Raw genomic sequence first — 20,647 nt, forward strand, 5'->3', positions numbered from 1 at the left:
GCTGGGAGTCTGATGACACTGGTGACATCACATCCAAGTCTTGGAGGCCTTAAATGTCTACACAAGGGGGCTATACAGGTAACTAACATACATACAATATGTTACATGCACATATATTCTTATGGGAAGCTTGTTGCAATGACTAGTGATGAAAGAAAGGCTCTCTCTATGACTGGCAGTGTTTTCCTGCAATACCTGTAGAACAGAAGTTTTCACATACAGCACAAAATAAAGGCAAACACAACACACACATAAAACAACATCAACCCGATAACTTCTGCATCCAAAAATAACTCGGTCTTGGCACGTCGTCTTTATAGTTGCCTGTGAGCAGGCCCCGCCCATCCTAGGTGTAGTTTCGGCATGTGGCGCTAGGCTCCGCCCCTGGGCGGGGTGAGTTGGGTGCTGAGCTCCTCTCTTCTCTGGGACGTGAGTTGTGTGGCGGTGTAGTCCCGTGTGAACGGAGCCTCCTCCGGGGGCTGTGAGACTTAGTCCGGGTGTACTGAGCTCGGCTACAGACATGGCTTTCGCTAACTTTCGCCGCATTTTGCGGTTCACTGGGGACAAGAGGAAGCTGCGGGAGTACGAGCACGTCCGGAGAGACCTGGACCCCAACCTGGTGTGGGAGATAGTGGGCGAGCTGGGGGATGGAGCGTTCGGCAAGGTGTACAAGGTGAGCCGGGGGCGGAGCGTACTGGTCTGGGAGGTCAGGTGACCTCTGTGTACAGGGCATGTACCTTGCATGGTCCTCCACCTGTCATAGAGCTGTGTGTGTGTATGATCCTCCTTCTGTCATAGAGCTGTGTGTGTATGATCCTCCACCTGTCATAGAGCTGTGTGTGTATGATCCTCCACCTGTCATAGAGCTGTGTGTGTATGATCCTCCACCTGTCATAGAGCTGTGTGTGTATGATCCTCCACCTGTCATAGAGCTGTGTGTATGGTCCTCCACCTGTCATAGAGCTGTGTATGTATGATCCTCCACCTGTCATAGAGCTGTGTATGTATGATCCTCTACCTGTCATAGAGCTGTATGTGTATGATCCTCTACCTGTCATAGAGCTGTGGTATGTATGGTCCTCCCACCTGTCATAGAGCTGTGGTATGTATGATCCTCCACCTGTCATAGAGCTGTGTGTGTATGATCCTAACACCTGTCATAGAGCTGTGTGTGTATGGTCCTCCCACCTGTCATAGAGCTGTGGTATGTATGGTCCTCCACCTGTCATAGAGCTGTGGTATGTATGATCCTAACACCTGTCATAGAGCTGTGTGTGTATGGTCCTCCCCCCTGTCATAGAGCTGTGTGTGTATGGTCCTCCCACCTGTCATAGAGCTGTGTGTGTATGATCCTCCACCTATCATAGAGCTGTGTGTGTATTATCCTCCCACCTGTCATAGCGCTGTGTGTGTATTATCCTCCCACCTGTCATAGAGCTGTGTGTGTATGGTCCTCCCACCTGTCATAGAGCTGTGTGTGTATGGTCCTCCCACCTGTCATAGAGCTGTGTGTGTATGATCCTCCACCTATCATAGAGCTGTGTGTGTATTATCCTCCCACCTGTCATAGCGCTGTGTGTGTATGATCCTCCCACCTGTCATAGAGCTGTGTGTGTATGATCCTCCACCTGTCATAGAGCTGTGCGTGTATGATCCTCCACCTGTCCTAGAGCTGTGCGTGTATGATCCTCCCACCTGTCATAGAGCTGTGTGTGTGTATGATCCTTCCACCTGTCATAGAGCTGTGTGTATGTATGGTCCTCTACCTGTCATAGAGCTGTGTGTGTGTGTGTGTGTGTGTATGATCCTCCACCTGTCATAGAGCTGTGCATGTATGATCCTCCACCTGTCATAGAGCTGTGTATGTATGATCCTCCACCTGTCATAGAGCTGTGTGTGTATGATCCTCCCACCTGTCATAGAGCTGTGTGTGTATGATCCTCCACCTGTCATAGAGCTGTGTGTGTATGATCCTCCACCTGTCATAGAGCTGTGTGTGTATGATCCTCCACCTGTCATAGAGCTGTGTGTGTGTGATCCTCCACCTGTCATAGAGCTGTGCATGTATGATCCTCCACCTGTCATAGAGCTGTGTATGTATGATCCTCCACCTGTCATAGAGCTGTGTGTGTATGATCCTCCCACCTGTCATAGAGCTGTGTGTGTATGATCCTCCCACCTGTCATAGAGCTGTGTGTGTATGATCCTCCACCTGTCATAGAGCTGTGTGTGTATGATCCTCCACCTGTCATAGAGCTGTGTGTGTGTATGATCCTCCACCTGTCATAGAGCTGTGTGTGTATGATCCTCCACCTGTCATAGAGCTGTGTGTGTATATGATCCTCCCACCTGTCATAGAGCTGTGTGTGTATGATCCTCCACCTGTCATAGAGCTGTGTGTGTGTATGATCCTCCACCTGTCATAGAGCTGTGTGTGTATGATCCTCCACCTGTCATAGAGCTGTGTGTGTATATGATCCTCCACCTGTCATAGAGCTGTGTGTGTATATGATCCTCCCACCTGTCATAGAGCTGTGTGTGTATGATCTTCCACCTGTCATAGAGCTGTGTGTGTATGATCCTCCACCTGTCATAGAGCTGTGTGTATGGTCCTCCACCTGTCATAGAGCTGTGTATGTATGATCCTCCACCTGTCATAGAGCTGTGTGTGTATGATCCTCCACCTGTCATAGAGCTGTGTGTATGGTCCTCCACCTGTCATAGAGCTGTGGTATGTATGATCCTCCACCTGTCATAGAGCTGTGTGTGTATGATCCTAACACCTGTCATAGAGCTGTGTGTGTATGGTCCTCCCACCTGTCATAGAGCTGTGGTATGTATGGTCCTCCCACCTGTCATAGAGCTGTGGTATGTATGGTCCTCCACCTGTCATAGAGCTGTGTATGTATGATCCTAACACCTGTCATAGAGCTGTGTGTGTATGGTCCTCCCACCTGTCATAGAGCTGTGTGTGTATGGTCCTCCCACCTGTCATAGAGCTGTGTGTGTATGATCCTCCACCTATCATAGAGCTGTGTGTGTATTATCCTCCCACCTGTCATAGCGCTGTGTGTGTATGATCCTCCCACCTGTCATAGAGCTGTGTGTGTATGGTCCTCCCACCTGTCATAGAGCTGTGTATGTATGGTCCTCCACCTGTCATAGAGCTGTGTATGTATGATCCTAACACCTGTCATAGAGCTGTGTGTGTATGGTCCTCCCACCTGTCATAGAGCTGTGTGTGTATGATCCTCCACCTGTCATAGAGCTGTGTGTGTGTGTATGATCCTCCACCTGTCATAGAGCTGTGTGTGTGTATGATCCTCCCACCTGTCATAGCGCTGTGTGTGTATGATCCTCCCACCTGTCATAGAGCTGTGTGTGTATGATCCTCCACCTGACATAGAGCTGTGTGTGTATGATCCTCCACCTGACATAGAGCTGTGTGTATGATCCTCCACCTGTCATAGAGCTGTGTATGTATGGTCCTCCACCTGTCATAGAGCTGTGTGTGTATGATCCTCCCACCTGTCATAGAGCTGTGTGTGTATGATCCTCCACCTGACATAGAGCTGTGTGTGTATGATCCTCCACCTGACATAGAGCTGTGTGTATGATCCTCCACCTGTCATAGAGCTGTGTATGTATGGTCCTCCACCTGTCATAGAGCTGTGTGTGTATATGATCCTCCCACCTGTCATAGAGCTGTGTGTGTATGATCTTCCACCTGTCATAGAGCTGTGTATGTATGATCCTCCACCTGTCATAGAGCTGTGTGTATGATCCTCCCACCTGTCATAGAGCTGTGTGTGTATGATCCTCCCACCTGTCATAGAGCTGTGTGTGTATGATCCTCCCACCTGTCATAGAGCTGTGTGTGTATGATCCTCCCACCTGTCATAGAGCTGTGTGTGTATGGTCCTCCCACCTGTCATAGAGCTGTGTGTGTATTATCCTCCCACCTGTCATAGCGCTGTGTGTGTATGATCCTCCCACCTGTCATAGAGCTGTGTGTGTATGATCCTCCCACCTGACATAGAGCTGTGTGTGTATGATCCTCCACCTGACATAGAGCTGTGTGTGTATGATCCTCCACCTGTCATAGAGCTGTGTGTGTATGATCCTCCACCTGACATAGAGCTGTGTGTGTGTGTGTGTGTGTGTGTGTGTGTGTGTATGATCCTCCACCTGTCATAGAGCTGTGTGTGTGTATGGTCCTCCCACCTGTCATAGCGCTGTGTGTGTGTATGATCTTCCCACCTGTCATAGAGCTGTGTGTGTATGATCCTCCCACCTGTCATAGAGCTGTGTGTGTATGATCCTTCCACCTGACATAGAGCTGTGTGTGTATGATCCTCCACCTGACATAGAGCTGTGTGTGTATGATCCTCCCACCTGACATAGAGCTGTGTGTGTATGATCCTCCCACCTGACATAGAGCTGTGTGTGTATGATCCTCCACCTGTCATAGAGCTGTGTGTGTATGATCCTCCACCTGTCATAGAGCTGTGTGTGTATGATCCTCCCACCTGTCATAGAGCTGTGTGTATGATCCTCCACCTGTCATAGAGCTGGGTGTGTATGATCCTCCACCTGTCATAGAGCTGGGTGTGTATGATCCTCCACCTGTCATAGAGCTGTGTGTATGATCCTCCCACCTGTCATAGAGCTGTGTGTATGATCCTCCCACCTGTCATAGAGCTGTGTGTGTATGATCCTCCCACCTGTCATAGAGCTGTGTGTATGATCCTCCACCTGTCATAGAGCTGTGTATGTATGATCCTCCACCTGTCATATAGCTGTGTATGTATGATCCTCCCACCTGTCATAGATAAACCTGTGTGTGTGTGTGTGGTTCAATATGGGCACCCTGACCGGTCTGTGACTACACAGCCCCAGACACAACAAACTGACCAGCACTGTGTTTTCTGGTACACTTCTATTGGAACCAGCCATTTTCCCCAATTTGAACTACAGTAGCTCTTCTACTGGATCGGACTACACAGGCCAGCCTTCCCTCCCCATGTGCACCAACGAGTCTTGTTGCTGCTTTTCCTTCCTTGGACCACTTTTGATAGAATCTGACCACTGCAGACTGGGAACATCCCACAAGAGCTGCAGTTTTGGAGATGCTCTGACCCAGTCATCTAGCCATTACAGTTTGGTCCTTGTTAATGTCACTGTAATTCTTATACTTGCCCATTTTTTTTTTTTATGCTTTCAACACATTAGCTTCAGGGACAACATGTTCTCTTGCTGCCTACCATCTTTCAGATGCCATTGTAATGAAATAACCAATGTTCTTTACTTTACCTGCTAGTGGTCATAATGTTATGGCTGTGTATAGAGTGATTTGGAGCGCTGCACTATTCATTGCATGACCTTTTTATTTATGAGAACTATGTTATTTTTAGGGCTCATTTACACTTTCTTCAGCACACATTAACAGGTAGTTTACACTTGCTTCAAAACATGCTTTGTTAAAGCTCTCTGAACGCCAAAGCTTCTGTCACCAAATAAAATGGTTAGCTTACAGTCCTGTTTACACCTTGCTTTGCTTCAAAAACTATATCCCCATGTAGCTTTAGTGGTGCTTCAAAGTGTCTTCAAAGCCTCCATAGAAGTCTATGGCAAAGCTTGCTTGAAGCTTCAATAAAGCCTCGCCGACGCTCCACCAAAGGCTCATTGAAGCTTCAAGCAAAAGCTAGGTGTAAACAGGACTGTAAGCTAACCGTTTTATTTATTGACTGGCGTTCAGAGAGCTTTAACAAAGCCTGTCCAAAGCCGTGTTTTGAAGCAAGTGAAAACTAGCCCTTACTGTTTAATTGAAGTATATCTATAGCAAATTTGTGTACAGTAGGTTCTTCCTCTCTAAGGCTGGGTTCACACTGGAGAACGCAGCAGCTCACAGCAGGGGTCCGCTGCGTCTCCATTCCCAATTTCAGCCCATATTTTTGGCTGAATTCGCACCTGAAACAGACCAAAAGATGCACATGGCTCATGTGCAATTCGCACCGGAGCCGCTGCGGCGATGTGTGAATCGGCTCAATAGAGATCCAGTCACAATCTTTTGCTATGCGAAGAAATCCACATAGGTGTGAACTCAGCCTAAATGTTGGGTAGAGTAGGGAAGGGTTAAAACCATGTCAGGGTATGTGAGGGGGAATTCTCTTGAACAGGTGTCCCCGTTGGCAGGGCCGATCCTCCCTATAGGCTCACTATGCAAGCCGCTTGGGGCCCCGCAAAGCTGCAAAGGGCCCCCCAAATTACTAGAGGCCCCGTCTGGTGAGAAGTCATTTTCACCCCCTCACCCTCATCTAAACTCGCTGGCTGAGTCATTTCCGACAGCAGAACACCCCCTCCCCCCGCTTCTCAACTTTCTTTAATGTGACATGTCACTGTCGTCAGCGCCCCCCTGCTTCTCATTTTTAATGTGCCATGTCATTTTGCTTGGGGCCCCAGGGAGGTCAGGATCGGCACTGCCCGTTGGAAGACCTCATCTCTTTGTTTAGGTGAAAACCAAAATTTGGGCTTTCCCTTTTTTTTTTTTTTACAAGAATTGGGCTTTCCCTTTTACTTTTTGTTTTGGTGGCAATTTATAAAAGTGTAGATAATGCATCTCCCTAGTGAGGGGTGAAAAAAATGACATCAAAATAAACTTGATAGAATCTCAAACTTTATATGCTATCCAAAACAAAAGTTTTGCCTTTTACATACTTTTAGGCCCCTGGGGGGCGCTATTTTTAGCGGCGTTTTACTGTCGTTTTAGTGGCACTATTCGGCCGCAAAGAGTCGCTGCAGTTCGGCGCTGCTGCCCATTAATTTCAGTTGGCAGGGGCGCTTTAGGAGCAGTGTATTCACCGCTCCTACAGCGCCTCAAAGATGCGACTAGCAGGACTTTTTTTTTTACCGTCCTGCTAGCACACTGCTCCAGTGTGAAAGCCCTTGGTCTTTCACACTGGAGTGAAAGGAGCCGCTCTTTCAGGACGCTTTGCAGGTGCTATTTTTAGCGTTTATAGCGCCTGCAAAGGGTCTAAAATATGTTTGTAAGCCTTACTTTTCAGGCTCCATTCACACCTGGGCATTTTGGGATTGCGGCAGAATCGCTATGATTTTTGTCCGTGATTTCAAAACGCACTACAATGGCAAAACGCAGGTTCAGGTGCCATTATTTTTAATGGCACCTAAAATGCAGTGCAGTTTTGCTGTGATTATAGCGCAACAAATCGCATTGCATGAAGCTTGTCCCCCAAAAAAGAAGCGGGTGCAAAACTGCACCGCGTTTTTGAAAATCATGGCAACTGAGCCTGTGTTTTGCCATTGTAGTGCGTTTTGAGATAGTGGCCAGAATTGCAGCGATTCTGCTACTAACACAAAACACTTAGGTGTGATTGGAGCCTTAGATGGCAGAGAAGTGGCACTCTGTAAATCAAGTTTTTAAAATGCATAATACTAATTATGTTCTTGAACCGAATACAGTTTCCCATAAGTATATTCATTTTAGCTTTGTTTCTTTATGGATCACGGTGACCTGTTTCAGCTTGTTTGGCTTATGAATCATAAACTGCTTTAGTGCTTTTTACTTTTATTTAAAGGGATAGTCTACCCAAAATGGATATTTCAGCAATGGGTAGAAGATGAAGTTATAAAACATTCAATGCCTACTTAGATATCATTCTAGCTTTGCTAGCATCCGCCATCTAGCCTTAGGGTTCTTTTACACAATGCTGCTCCACTTTGTTCTGCACGAGATCTGTGAGCAGATCGTCTGCTGAATAGGACAGATGTCATTTATTTTTATTTTTTTAACATCCGTGCCTGTTAACTTTGTGTCCGCATTTACACAGCGGACAGGTGTGGACTCATGATAGTTCCTTCTATAGATGGCCAGATGTAAACAGACTCCTGTCGGTTTACATTTGGTTACTTCCAATCCATTACATTTTAGGTAAAAAATAAATGGCATAAATCGCAATCCTTTTCCTTGTGTTTTTTTTTTTACCTGGACATATTAATGGTAGGCAGACACAAGTCCATGTACTTCAGACTGCCTATAGACCCAGATGCAGCTTCCAATTGGGTCTGCCTGAAAAAACAGACAGGCGTACCTGATCGTAAAGTGTGTGTGAAAGATCTCCTAGTCTAGCTACGGTGTTCGAAGAGGTCTCACTCCTACATTTTTCATAATAACGTAGAGCTGATAATAAAACCGTTTTTAGCCTTTAAGCCCTGGTTCACCCCAATGTGATTTATCCTGCAATATGACAAGTCGCATCCCAGTGTCGGCGATGGAACCGTTCAACTTGTTGCGACTCAAATCGCAGTGACTTTGAAAAAGGTCTAAGCGTTACTTTTTTGCGATTTCATTGCTACTTGCATTGACTTCTTTTGAATAAAGTGACAAGCCGCAGTGAAATCAGAGGGCCAAATCGCACTAATCTGCGCTGAATCAAAGCTGCACTGTTTTGAATCGGGGATTAAACAAAACTTGCCACCGTTTTCTCATTGGGGCTGTATTGTTGCTGCATCTAAATATGCTCCAATATTGTAACCACCATATAGATGAAAGGCACATGCTTAGTATTTTGACCCTGAGGTGAAAATGCAGTTGGTGTACATACTCCCAGGCCATGGAATCCGGCACAATCGATAACAAACATTTTACACAGATCACTGGCTGCATGTTCCCATGGCTTGTTTAAAAATGCATTTCATGAACACCTAGAATGTTTGACATTACCCACTGACTAAGATGTAAATAGTTGTGAGTTTATATATTCCGTCCTTCTTTCAGTCTTGTGCCTGCTGTCATTACTTTACACTGGAAATATGTTAGCAATTTTAAAGCACTAAAACCCAACTGAACTTTTACTTGGAGCCACTAAATACATTACAGGGGCTTAGGGTGGGGGTGTGCAGTCTTATGTAGATGTCGACCGATATGGGTTTTTCTCTGGCCGATGCCAATATTTAGAAATTGTGGCGGCCGATGGCTGATTATATGATGCCGATTTTTTTTTTTTTTTTTTTTTTGGCCCGATATATTAGGCCCGTTTTTTTTTTTTTTTATCTGATAAAATCTAAGGACCCCTTTCACACTGGGGTGTTTTTCAGGCGCTTTTGGGTTAAAAATAGCGCCTGTAAAGTGCCTGCAATACGGCTCCCCTGAAGTCTCACTGTGAACACCCAAGTGCTTTCACACTGAGGCGGTGCACTGGCAGGACGTTGAACCTCTTCATCGGCCGCTATCTGGGTTATAAGCGCCCCGCTAGCAGCCAAATAGCACCGCTAAAATGCTGTTAAAGCGCCGCTAAAACTAGCACCGTCAATGCCTGCCCGCTCCAGTGTGAAAGCAGCGGAGTTCCACCGAAAAAAAATTATTAAAAGTCAGCAGCTACAAATGCTGTCGGCACCCAAAGCCGATCTCTGTTGGCACCCGGAAAAAAAACGGGCTGACTTTACTGTGTGTGTGTGTGTGTGTGTGTGTGTGTGTGTGTGTGTGTTTTTTATTTTTTTTAATTATTCATCAAAGTGTATTTTTTCCCCAAAAATTGCGTTTGAAAGACCGCTGTGCAATTACTGTGTGACATAAAATATTGCAACAACCGCTATTTTATTCCCTAGGGTCTCTGCAAAAAAAAAATATATAATGTTTGGGGGTTCTAAGTGATTTTCTAGCAGAAAATGCAGGATTTTTAATTGTAAGCAACAAGTGTTAGAAAAGATTTAGCCTTTAAATGGTTAAACTGAGAACTTCTACACAGGACTTCAGTTAATTGATAAGTAGAAACATTGTATCTTTTCTCACACTTGGCAGGCTACCCAGAGACAAGTTGCTCCATGGGAAACTTCAGGCAACTTGCATTGACTTCTATGATACAGAAGCTGTTTGCAAGTCGCGCTGAGGAAAAACTTCTTTTTTTTTAATTTATTTTTTTAAAACAATCGGCCGATGCCGATTTAATTCAAAAGTGCCAAAAATCGGCCGGTATATCGGTCGACCTCTAGTCTTATGCCCCGTACACACGATCAGTTTTCCTGTTAGAAAAAGTCTGAGAGAGCAGGATCTCCCCCTTCTTTTTTTTTTTTTTTTCTTTTTTTCCCGTTAGGGAAGAAAACTGATTGGAATTTCCGATCGTGTGTACAAATCCCAACGCACAAAATTCCGACGCATGCTCAGAAGAATAGAACTTAATTTTCTCTGCTCGTTGTAGTATTTTACGTCACCACGTTCTTGGCAGTCAAAAGTTCACCGAACTTTTGTGTGACCATGTGTATGCAATACAGGCTTGAGCAGAATTCCATTGGAAAAAAACATATTTTTTTTTTCCGACAGGGAAACCGCTTGTGTGTACGAGGCATCACTGTTTATCAGCCACTGTTTATCAGCCACAGCTTGAGTATAAAAGCCTGTCCCCTGCCAGCATACTACAGTCCCTGAGAGCTGGTTCACACCAGATAAATTTATAATCTGCAGCAAAAGTGCATGCATAATGTTTTCAATGTATTCCAATTACAGTGGTACCTTGGATTGTGAGCATAATTTGTTCCATAAGCATGCTTGTAAGCCAAAGCACTCTTATATCAAAGCAAATTTCCCCATAGGAATCAATGGAAACTCAGATAATTTGTTCCAGTGTCACTCCGAGTGTATGCAGTACCGCATGTGGCCAGAGGTGGGGGGCGCCAGAGACACTCGGAGATACTCTTGAGTATCTCCGGCGCCCCCCACCTCTGGCCACGTGCAGTACTGCACACCCCAGAGGCTTAAATCCTGCTCGTCCTGCGAGAATGCTTGCAAATCGAGTCAGGATTTAAAAAAAAAAAACGTCTCGTATTGCGAAACGCTCGTAAACCGCGTTACTGTACCCTAGTTTACTCCAGTGCAGTGTGTTCCAGTGAAGTTAACAAAAGTAGGACATGCTGCATGCGTCAAAAAGGCATCGGAACTCGCATGTCCTGTATTGAGATGAAGAAGGGGGAAAAAGGGAGAACACCTGAAAAATTGGGATGCAGAGGTACTACACTTTATAGGTCTGATGCAGTGGGGAGTGCGGTGGATCTCTTCAATGAGACCTTTGCTTCCCCACAGAGGCAAGGGTCGTTGGTGACACTGTGTCTTGCTCTGGAAAGTGTGATCAGGAGATATATATATATATATATATATATATATATATATATATATATAATTTTTTTTATTATTGCAGCGATGATCACTGTATAAGCAATATATATATATATATATATATATATATATATATATATATATATATATATATATATATATATATATATATATATATATATTTACACTGTTAATGGCATCCATTCATATGCCATTATTTACTATTGTGATAGCTGTGGCCAAACGCAGCTATCGTATGTTGCAGGTCTGCCGTGATTGGGGGTCCTGTACCATGTGGTCACTGTGACCAATCAGAGCTCACAATAATAAGCAATGGCTATGAGTGACAACCATTGTTTACAACTGATGTGATCACTGAGATTGGTTACAGCAATCACATGGTACCAGGGTTGCCCACAGCAGCCCAATAGAACAATCTGTGTGCTTTTCTGGCCAGTGCACACAGCGTTGACAGATTGCGCTGCTGCAGAACAAGAGAGCACCTGTCTGGCCGTATTATTACAGTAGGCTGGGTGAGGAGTGGTTAAAGAAGTGCAAGAATCTAAAAAGCAGAGTACTGTGCAAAATGTTTAGACAGGTGTGAAAAAAATATGCTGTAAATGAGTGCTTTCAGAAATGGAAGTGTTTTTAATAGTTTCCATTTTGTTAATTAATAAAAAAAAAGTAAATGAACGGAAGAGACATCTTGGAGAACTAACCAGAGATCTTCTGTGGATGTAGGCTGCCTCAAATCCTCCTGTCTCTTTATGTAATCTCAGACAGATTTGATGATGTTAAGATCAGGGCTCTGTGGGGGCCAAACCATCACTTCCAGGACTCCTTGTACTCCTTTACGCTGAAGATGGTTAATGATAACATTGGCTGGCTGTTTGGGGGTGTTGTCCTGCTGCAGAATAAATCGGGGGCCAATCGCACACCTCCCCTGGTGGTTTGGCATGATGGATAAGTATCTGCCTGTATTTCTCAGCATTGAGGACACCATTGATCCTGACCAAATCTCCAACTCCATTTAGAGAAATGCAGCTCCAAACTTGCAAGGAAACTCCACCATGCTTCACTGTTACCTGCAGACACTCATTATTGTACCGCTCTCCAGCCCTTCAGCAAACAAACTGCCTCCTGATACAGCCAAACATTAGGATCTTTGACTCGTCAGTCCAGAGCACCTGTTGCCATTTTTCTGCACCCCAGTTTCTATGTTTTCATGCATCGGATGTGGAAACAAGGCTAAGCGACTCATCAATGTACAAAAACCTAGGAACTGGGGTGTAAAAAAAACGGCAGCAGGTGCTCTGGACTTACAAATTAAAATGTTATATATTTGTCTGCAGCAGGATGCAGTTAAGTACTATCTTCAGTGTAAAAAAGAACAAGGAGTCCTGGGAGTGATGGTTTGGCCACCACAGAGCCCTGATCTCAACACCATTTGAGTCTGGGATTACATGAAGAGAGTAGTGTTTGTCAACCGCTGGCTCTCTGCTCTGCCCCTCCAGCGCTCACTAAAGCACTGGACAGGAGAGGGGGCGAGAGCGACTTGTGGATCCTGACATTGTCGGGAGCCCTCCAGAGTCTGGAGTTGGACTGTGATGTTAGTCGACAGCAGGATTTAGCCCACTGTTGGCTGATTGTGGGTCACGGGAAAGCACAAATTGTGACCCAAATGAGAAGTATGGGCAAAAGCGCTTTGGCCATACATCCTTCTTGTACTATTCTTCATGCATAAAATGTGCATTTTACCATGTTTGCAAAAAATGCCAGAACCCCTGTGGTAGTAAAAGGGTTCCACCCTTTTAAAAGTCGGCAGCTACAAAAAAACTGTAGCTGCTGATTTTTATTAATCAGACGTGCCTGTCTCATGTTCCAGCGATGCAGGCACACAAAGCCCTGCTCCTCTCCATGGCGCAGGCATTCTGTGGGTGTCTGGCTGTGGCTTTACAGCCGGGCGCGCACTGCGTATGCGCGAGCCATGCTGTGCGCTGTGACTGGCCGGGCAATTTTCTGGGACCTGTGACGTGTCCCAGAGGATTTGCAGGGAGAGATGAAAGGTAAACTTCCTTCCGGCGCCGTAGCGCCAGGAGAGGAAGTGGGAGCTGGGTGCAAAGCGGAAGTTTCATTTTTGTGTGGAACTCTGCTTTAACAGAGAGATTTTAAAGGATAAGTTTGCCTTTTACAGAAAAATCTGTAAGGTGAACTTGCAGTTGATCCCCTCCCCATCGCAGTCGTTCCCGCTGTACCTGAAGCCGGCGATCTTCCTCACTGACACATCTTATCGCTTCTTTACCGGTCCAGGAATCAGAAATCTCCCACAGCCTAACTACTTAATAGGTGGCTCTCAAATGGCGGGAGGACGTCCACTGGGTTGCCGATGCGCGTGCCTGGCGGCCGCGATGTCCGCCAGGCGACCGCGATCAGCCGTTACACAGGGAGAGGAGACCGATGCTGTGTCCCTTGTACATAGGGACACAGATCGGTCACCTCCCCCAGTCAGTCTCCTTCCCTCACAGTTAGAATCACTAGTGGGGAACACATTTAACCCCTTCCTCGCCCCCTAGTGTTAACCCCTTCCCTGCCTGTCACATTTATACAGTAATCGGTGCATATTTATAGCACTGATCGCTGTATAAATGTGAATGGTCCCAAAAATGTGTCAAAAGTGTTCGATGTGTCCGTCATAATGTCGCAGTCCCAATAAAAATTGCAGATCGCCACCATTGCTAGTAAAAAAATAAATAAAAATAATACAAAAAATGTCATAATTCTGTCCCCTATTTTGTAGTCGCTATAACTTTTGCACAAACCAGTCACTATACGCTTATTGCGATTTTTTTTTTTTTTTTTTATCAAAAATATGTAGAAGAATACGTATCGGCCTAAACTGAGAAAAAAAATCGTTTTTGTTTATAGCGCAAAAAAAAAGAGGTGATCAAATCCCGCCAAAAGAAAGCTCTATTTGTGGGGGAAAAAGGACGTCAATTTTGTTTGGGAGCCACGTCGCACGACCACGCAATTGTCGGTTAAAGCGACGCAGTGCCGAAAGCTGAAATTTCGCCTGGGCAGGAAGGGGGTGTATGTGCCTAGTGAGCAAGTGGTTAATCTCCTAAACGTACCTTGTAGCGGTACGGATAGAAGGCATTCTGGTGTCCTGTCAGAGCTGGAGAAGAGGAGAGAAAGCTGTGGGGATTTCAAATCCATCGACCGGTAAAGCGACTCCACCAGTCAACAGGAAGAAGTCATAGAGGAAAAAAAGATGGCCGCATAAAATCCTTGGCTAAAAATGTATTAGATAAAGTATTGCACTTGCATCATCTACCCCAGATGACGTCTTGGTAGAGGAAACGTAGGGACTTTCCGCACTGGCTCCACTACACTGCGTTCTTCTCCTTGTGATCTCATTATACAAAGGCCTGTTTTCATCTTCATTGATGTAAGTGCAATACTTTAATACATTTTTAGCCAAGGATTTTATGCTATGTGGCGATCTTTTTTTTCCTGTATGACGCCTTCCTGTTGACTGGTAGAGCCGATGATTCTCTATATACCGAGCTCAGATTGTTATGCTTTCTTGATGTTGGTCTCTGAAAGATTGATTGTCGAATCTGCACTGCTGTACAATCCACAAGCTGGTTCCTGTGATGTTAAAGACCCCATCAGTTTTGCTTGTTTGGCTGTCTGCTGCTGGCAGGTAGCTCACACCATTTGGTAAGAGTACCCTATTGCCTTCACTGGTGGTGGTGGCACATTTGATGGTGAATATTATTTCCTTGCTGAGTTGGGCACACACCTCTGACGGGTCGTCCTTGGCTGGAAGTCCGAATATCCCCTTATTTTGCACCGTTTGAAAAATTACCTTTTTTCACTTTGGACTCTTCTAAGCGCCCCATGACGCAGTTTAATGGACCTTTAGGTTCTCAATATGTTTATATGTTGTCTCACTATTTTGCATACTAGTCTTGCTTTGCAGGCAATGTCATTAATGTATGTTTAATTGTGCACTGTCACTTATATGTGTGCATTATTACATATATCATTAGTTACCTAGCGCTGCACTTAAATCCTTACCACTTTCTTTACACACTTTGTCTAATTGTAGTGTCAGCAGCTAATTTTTTGAGTGTGGTGGCACAGTATTTTCCTTTCTTTTTTCTTAGTGTATTGACCCCTTTTATTACCTTGCTTCAGGGTCTGTTACACTTAACCAGGCTGGGAGGAGAAGTCTGCAGGGCTACGTTGGGCACACTTGATAATACCAGTGTGGAAAATAACAGATAACTGGTGCTATCTGGTGATGACCACTCTTCTCAACAGAAAAATGCTACCGCTGAAATGGTTATCGGGCAGCATTTCCTGATTCAATGGTGGAGAGAAGAGTTGGAGGCAGGCCCTACAGCAAAGCTGGGGAAAAAATTATTAAAAGTGCTCAAAGAACAACTTTAAAGTGAATGTGTGTCCAGGCAATCAATATTACAGATTTTATTTTAGTGTATTTTGAAAATATGCATTTGATAACTAGCTGCACAAATATTGTGTACCATAAAAAATTGCAACTGCCTTTTTATTTTATTTTGCTTTCAGAGAAGATATAATTGTTTTGGGGGTTTAAAGTAATTTCTAGCAAAAATGCAGATTTTAAAATGTGTACAAAAACAATAAAAAAATTGCCCCAGTATAGGGATGGTTAACATATACACTGCTGTTGCGATGCCACTTATTTTGATGCATCCAAAGCATTATACAGTAGTGTCTAATTATGAAAATTAAAGGATCACTAAAGGAATTTTTTTTTTTTTTTTTAGCTAAATAGCTTCCTTTACCTTACTGGTTTCATGTCCTTATTGCTTGTTTTTGCTTTGATGTTGCTGTAAAGCTGCTCTGATCTCCACACTTCCTGGTTGTCTATTTCCTTATAACCATCATACTGGGAGATTTTCACGATGGTCTAAGCTGTCATTACTGTGTGTCTTAAACTTAACAGAACCCATTCGATTCATTTCAAAAACAAAACACTGCCCTGGATTTTTTTGTTTTTGTTCTGTGGGTCTCTTTACTTCACATAAACATGAAACCAGTTTAAAAACGAAAGTGAAACTGTAGGCACATTATATGATTGAATTTAATCTATTTTTAATCATTTTTAAAAGGAATCGGTTAACTTTTATGTCTCTATACCCTGTAAACAGTCATTTCAGCAAAAAAATTTTTTTCCTTTAGTGACCCTTTAAGTCGAACATAGGACCCACTTTCCAGATCATGGAATAATAACATTTGTTAATTGTCACTGATTCATCAAATGGACGGGATACCTCCAAAGCTATAGGGAATCAATACATGAACAGTAATGAGACAAATATGTCTCCAAAAGTATAGCAATTATAAGGATCAACCACGGTGTATCAAAAAATTTGAAAAAACTTTATTGAAAAATCAGAAATGGGGTTAGTCCCCTACCATTCTAGTGGGAACACCCCCTCCCCCTCCAGTGCACCCAATTGAAAACTCTTATACAAAATTTACAACGTTGTCACACTATGGCGCCAAACTCGGGGCCCTACACACACACACCCACTCATGCGGGCATAACAAACCAGGAGAGACTGGAACTGCTTAAATGACTTATTGCATATGTCCGCGTGTGGCACAAAGACTGAGATATGTGTTTGCCGAAGTCCGTTCAGTAAAGGGAGATAAAATCACTCGGTGTGCAAAGGAATAGTTCACTCCAATCGTGTGTGAAGGTGGCTATCAGTATTGATATACTTTATATGCCTTGGTAGACTTCACAGTTCAGCATAGGGATGGTATGACATGTAGCTGGGAGTATATCAAGGACGAGATAAAAGGGATATTGTCGGGAGGCTCTCGCCACGCCATGATTATTGACTGAGATGATGAAGATTGAAGATGATGTAAAGGCCGACTTCCTTCATGGACGCTGCAATCAGGGTATTGGTAAATCCTTGATGTATACTCGTGTTGTTGTGTCGGCTCAATGTCAGATCACTGCTAGATGCTGGACATCCGGTCGGATGTTAATACGTCAAGTCAGGGGACCCGTGAGTGAGTGTGCCGTAAGCTCGTCCAGTCAGTCCATGCAGAAGGGGCGCCTCAATGTTGCGCCTACCTGTTGGAACGCATGGTGCAGTGCAGGGTGTAGATGGCCCTGCCTACGTGTCTAGCTGACAACATAGTGCAGTGCACTACAATACATGTTTTACTGTGCATAAATAGCTTTATATATTTTTATGAAACTCAAGCTAGTTTAACCCCACAACACCCCCAAAGCCACACCCCCAAAAGAAAAGAGGGGGTGGGGGGGATTTACATTCCTTTTAATCTGCAGGCTTCTAGCCAGTCTGGTGATGTCACAGGATCTTCCTCTTCTTCCTTGGTGGGGGGGGGGGTGGGAATTCCTTAAGAGTACGTTGGTCTTAGTCTGCGTGATGATGCGTCCCCAAAGGTGGGGAGGGGGGTGTTAGTGACCGGCTGTAATAACCAAGATTAAACACTTGCACATTCCAGTGACGTGTATAGAGTATATGTATTGTATACGGCGAGTGGTTCTTCAACAATCAAATACATTATGATAAAATTAGACCCTTTGTGTTCTGCAAAAACAAGTCTCTCTCATTAGGAACTGGAGGATGGTGAAATGTCAAGTTATGACTTCATTCCAACAGTTTCACAATGCATGTCATTTAATTCAGTCTTTGTAGCAACTGTTTTCCAGAGGTCAAATGACCTTGATTTTAAAAATGTAGAATCAAATAGGAGTAATATTTTAAGTACAAGTCGTACAAACAAACAAACAAACAAACAAAGATCGACAGACTCTGTAACAATGAAGCACTGACCATGCTGTAGGACTGTAGGTGTATTTTTTATTTATTTTTTGCTTTTAAATGTAGGAGGTACTCTTCTTACACAAAACTTTAGTGTTAAAGTAATTGTCATGAGATTGTCCTCCCTGCCGAGTGCCCCCATAGCAAGCTAATGGGGTACTCGTTAGTGCTCGCTCCTAAGCCCTGCTCTGTTTGTCCACAAGACACGCATAAAAAAGGGCTCCGCTTCGCCCCCTTTCCCTTTCTCTGGCTGTGATTGACAGCAGCAGGTGCCAATGGGGAGAGGTAGAGAGAGCTTTGGCTCGTGTGCACATTGCTGGATCGTGATCTGGCTCAGGTGTGTATCACAGGATAATTGCTCTGTCTAATATGGCGACTATGTGGCAGATGAGGTTTAATGTTGATAAATGTAAAGTTATGCACATGGGGGCTAAGAATATGCATGCATCATATATACTAGGGGGAGTACAACTGGGGGAATCAATGGTGGGGAAGGATCTGGGTGTTTTGGTAGATCATAAGCTCAATAATAACATGCAATGCCAAGCTGCGGTTTCCAAAGCGAGTAAAGTCCTTTCTTGTATTAAGAGAGGTATGGACTTCAGAGAGAGAGATATCATTTTGCCCCTGTACAAATCATTAGTAAGACCTCATCTGGAATATGCAGTTCAGTTTTGGGCAACGGTTCATAAAAAGGACATCGGAGAACTGGAGAAAGTGCAGAGAAGGGCAACCAAACTGATAAAAGGCATGGAGGAGCTCAGCTATGAGGAAAGATTAGAGGAACTAAATTTATTCACTCTGGAGAAGAGGAGAATAAGGGGGAATATGATCAACATGTACAAATATATAAGAGGTCCATATAGTGAACTTGGTGTTGAGTTATTCACTTTACGGTTAATACAAAGGACAAATACGGAAAGGTTTCTTCACAGTTAGAGTTGTGAAAATGTATCCAAATATACATCTTACATTTTTCAACTTATTCCATATTTCTATAAAATCATATTAATAAAAAATCATTTGATCACAATTAACATAAATTCCTTTTATACATTTAACCTCTTTCTTAACACTTTCTTCTATTTGTGTAGTTCCATCCCACTTCCATACCCCCCTACCCTGAAGCCGTCGTCACGTTCTCTATCCAATTTGCCCATATTTTCTTATATTTCTCCCCATTTCCTCTATTACAGTATGTCTCCTTATACAGTGACAGGTTGCTATCTACTAGATTTTTCCATTGTGCCAACAAGGGAGCTTCCACCCTCTTCCAGTTTTAACAGTATAGCCTTTCTTGCATAGAAGAGTAACAGGCCCACCTGTGTTCTTCTTTATATAGAGGCCTTATTTTCTTCCACTAGTCCCAGTAGGCAGATCTCTGCCTCTAGGTCAAGCTGGACTGACGTCACTTTATCAATTTCTCTCAGGACCTCTCTCCAAAATAACATTATTTTCGGACAGGACCAGAATATATGGATAACGTTTCCTGGGGTACCTAAACATCTCCAATAGTGTTGAGCAGAATATGCCATATTCGATTTCGCGATATATCTCGAATATATATTAGAATATTCGAGATATATTCGCTAAATTCGAATATTCGTGATATTTTATCGAAATTAAATGATTGCAATTTTTCGCTATTGCGAATGCGAAAATAATTGCGATTTTTTTGATAACTGCGGTAGGAGCACTCTGATTGGCTCAGAATATTCGTGATATTTTATCGAAATATCGCAACATGCGAATGCGATATTTATTGCGCAATTTCGAGAAATGCTGGAGGAGCGCTCTGATTGGCTCAGAATATTCGTGATATTTTATCGAAATATCGCAACATGCGAATGCGATATTTATTGCGCAATTTCGACAAATGCTGTAGGAGCACTCTGATTGGCTCAGAATATTCGTGATATTTTACAATACAAAATAATTGCGAATATTCGGCAAATGCGGAAGGAGCACTCTGATTGGCTCAGAATATTCTTGATATTTTACAATACAAAATAATTGCGAATATTCGGCAAATGCGGAAGGAGCACTCTGATTGGCTCAGAATATTCTTGATATTTTACAATACAAAATAATTGCGAATATTCGGCAAATGCAGAAGGAGCACTCTGATTGGCTCAGAATATTCTTGATATTTTACAATAGAAAATAAAAAGTGTTTTGCATTGGTGGTGATTCTTTACTCTATCCATCTGTCACAGCCGTTTGTCAATCAAACACCTTGAAGATTGAACACGTTCATGCTGCATGCTTTGGACTTTTTTTCACTTCACATATCAAAGACATTTTTATGAAAGATTATTTTTCTATTATTGGGACTATATTTCTTTATATATTTGTTTCACTGTGTATTTCACAAGTTATTTGCGCTTGCTTATTTTATAATTTGCCCACATGTCTTGTCACTAGACATATTTTTTATTCTTGTAGAGCGACTCCATTTTCTGTCTTGTATTAATTTATGTTGTATAACATTTTTGAGTTGCTGCTGTATTCTCCCCTTTTTTTTAAGGTATGCGCAATTTTTTCCTTCTTACAAAAAAAAATAATATCAAACATACAAATATTCATAACATACACATACACAAAGCCCCCCCCCCCTTTTGCATCAGAGACAATCAGAGTTCTCCTACCACAGTTATCGAAAATT

The 20,647-nt window shown here is 43.5% G+C and overlaps 1 protein-coding gene across 1 annotated transcript in view; it reads left to right on the forward strand.

Moving 5' to 3' along the window:
- The first annotated feature begins 404 nt into the window (after window positions 1-404).
- STK10 (serine/threonine kinase 10) overlaps window positions 405-20,647 on the forward strand; it is a 185,251-nt gene continuing 165,008 nt past the window's right edge. Inside the window, exon 1 of the mRNA XM_040344536.1 lies at window positions 405-673. Within this exon, the coding sequence (XP_040200470.1) occupies window positions 521-673 (153 nt within the window). The 5' untranslated portion in view covers window positions 405-520. The remainder of the gene's footprint in view (window positions 674-20,647) is intronic.

The sequence above is a fragment of the Rana temporaria genome, chromosome 3 (genome assembly GCF_905171775.1).
Source record: "Rana temporaria chromosome 3, aRanTem1.1, whole genome shotgun sequence".
Classification (NCBI taxonomy): domain Eukaryota; kingdom Metazoa; phylum Chordata; class Amphibia; order Anura; family Ranidae; genus Rana; species Rana temporaria.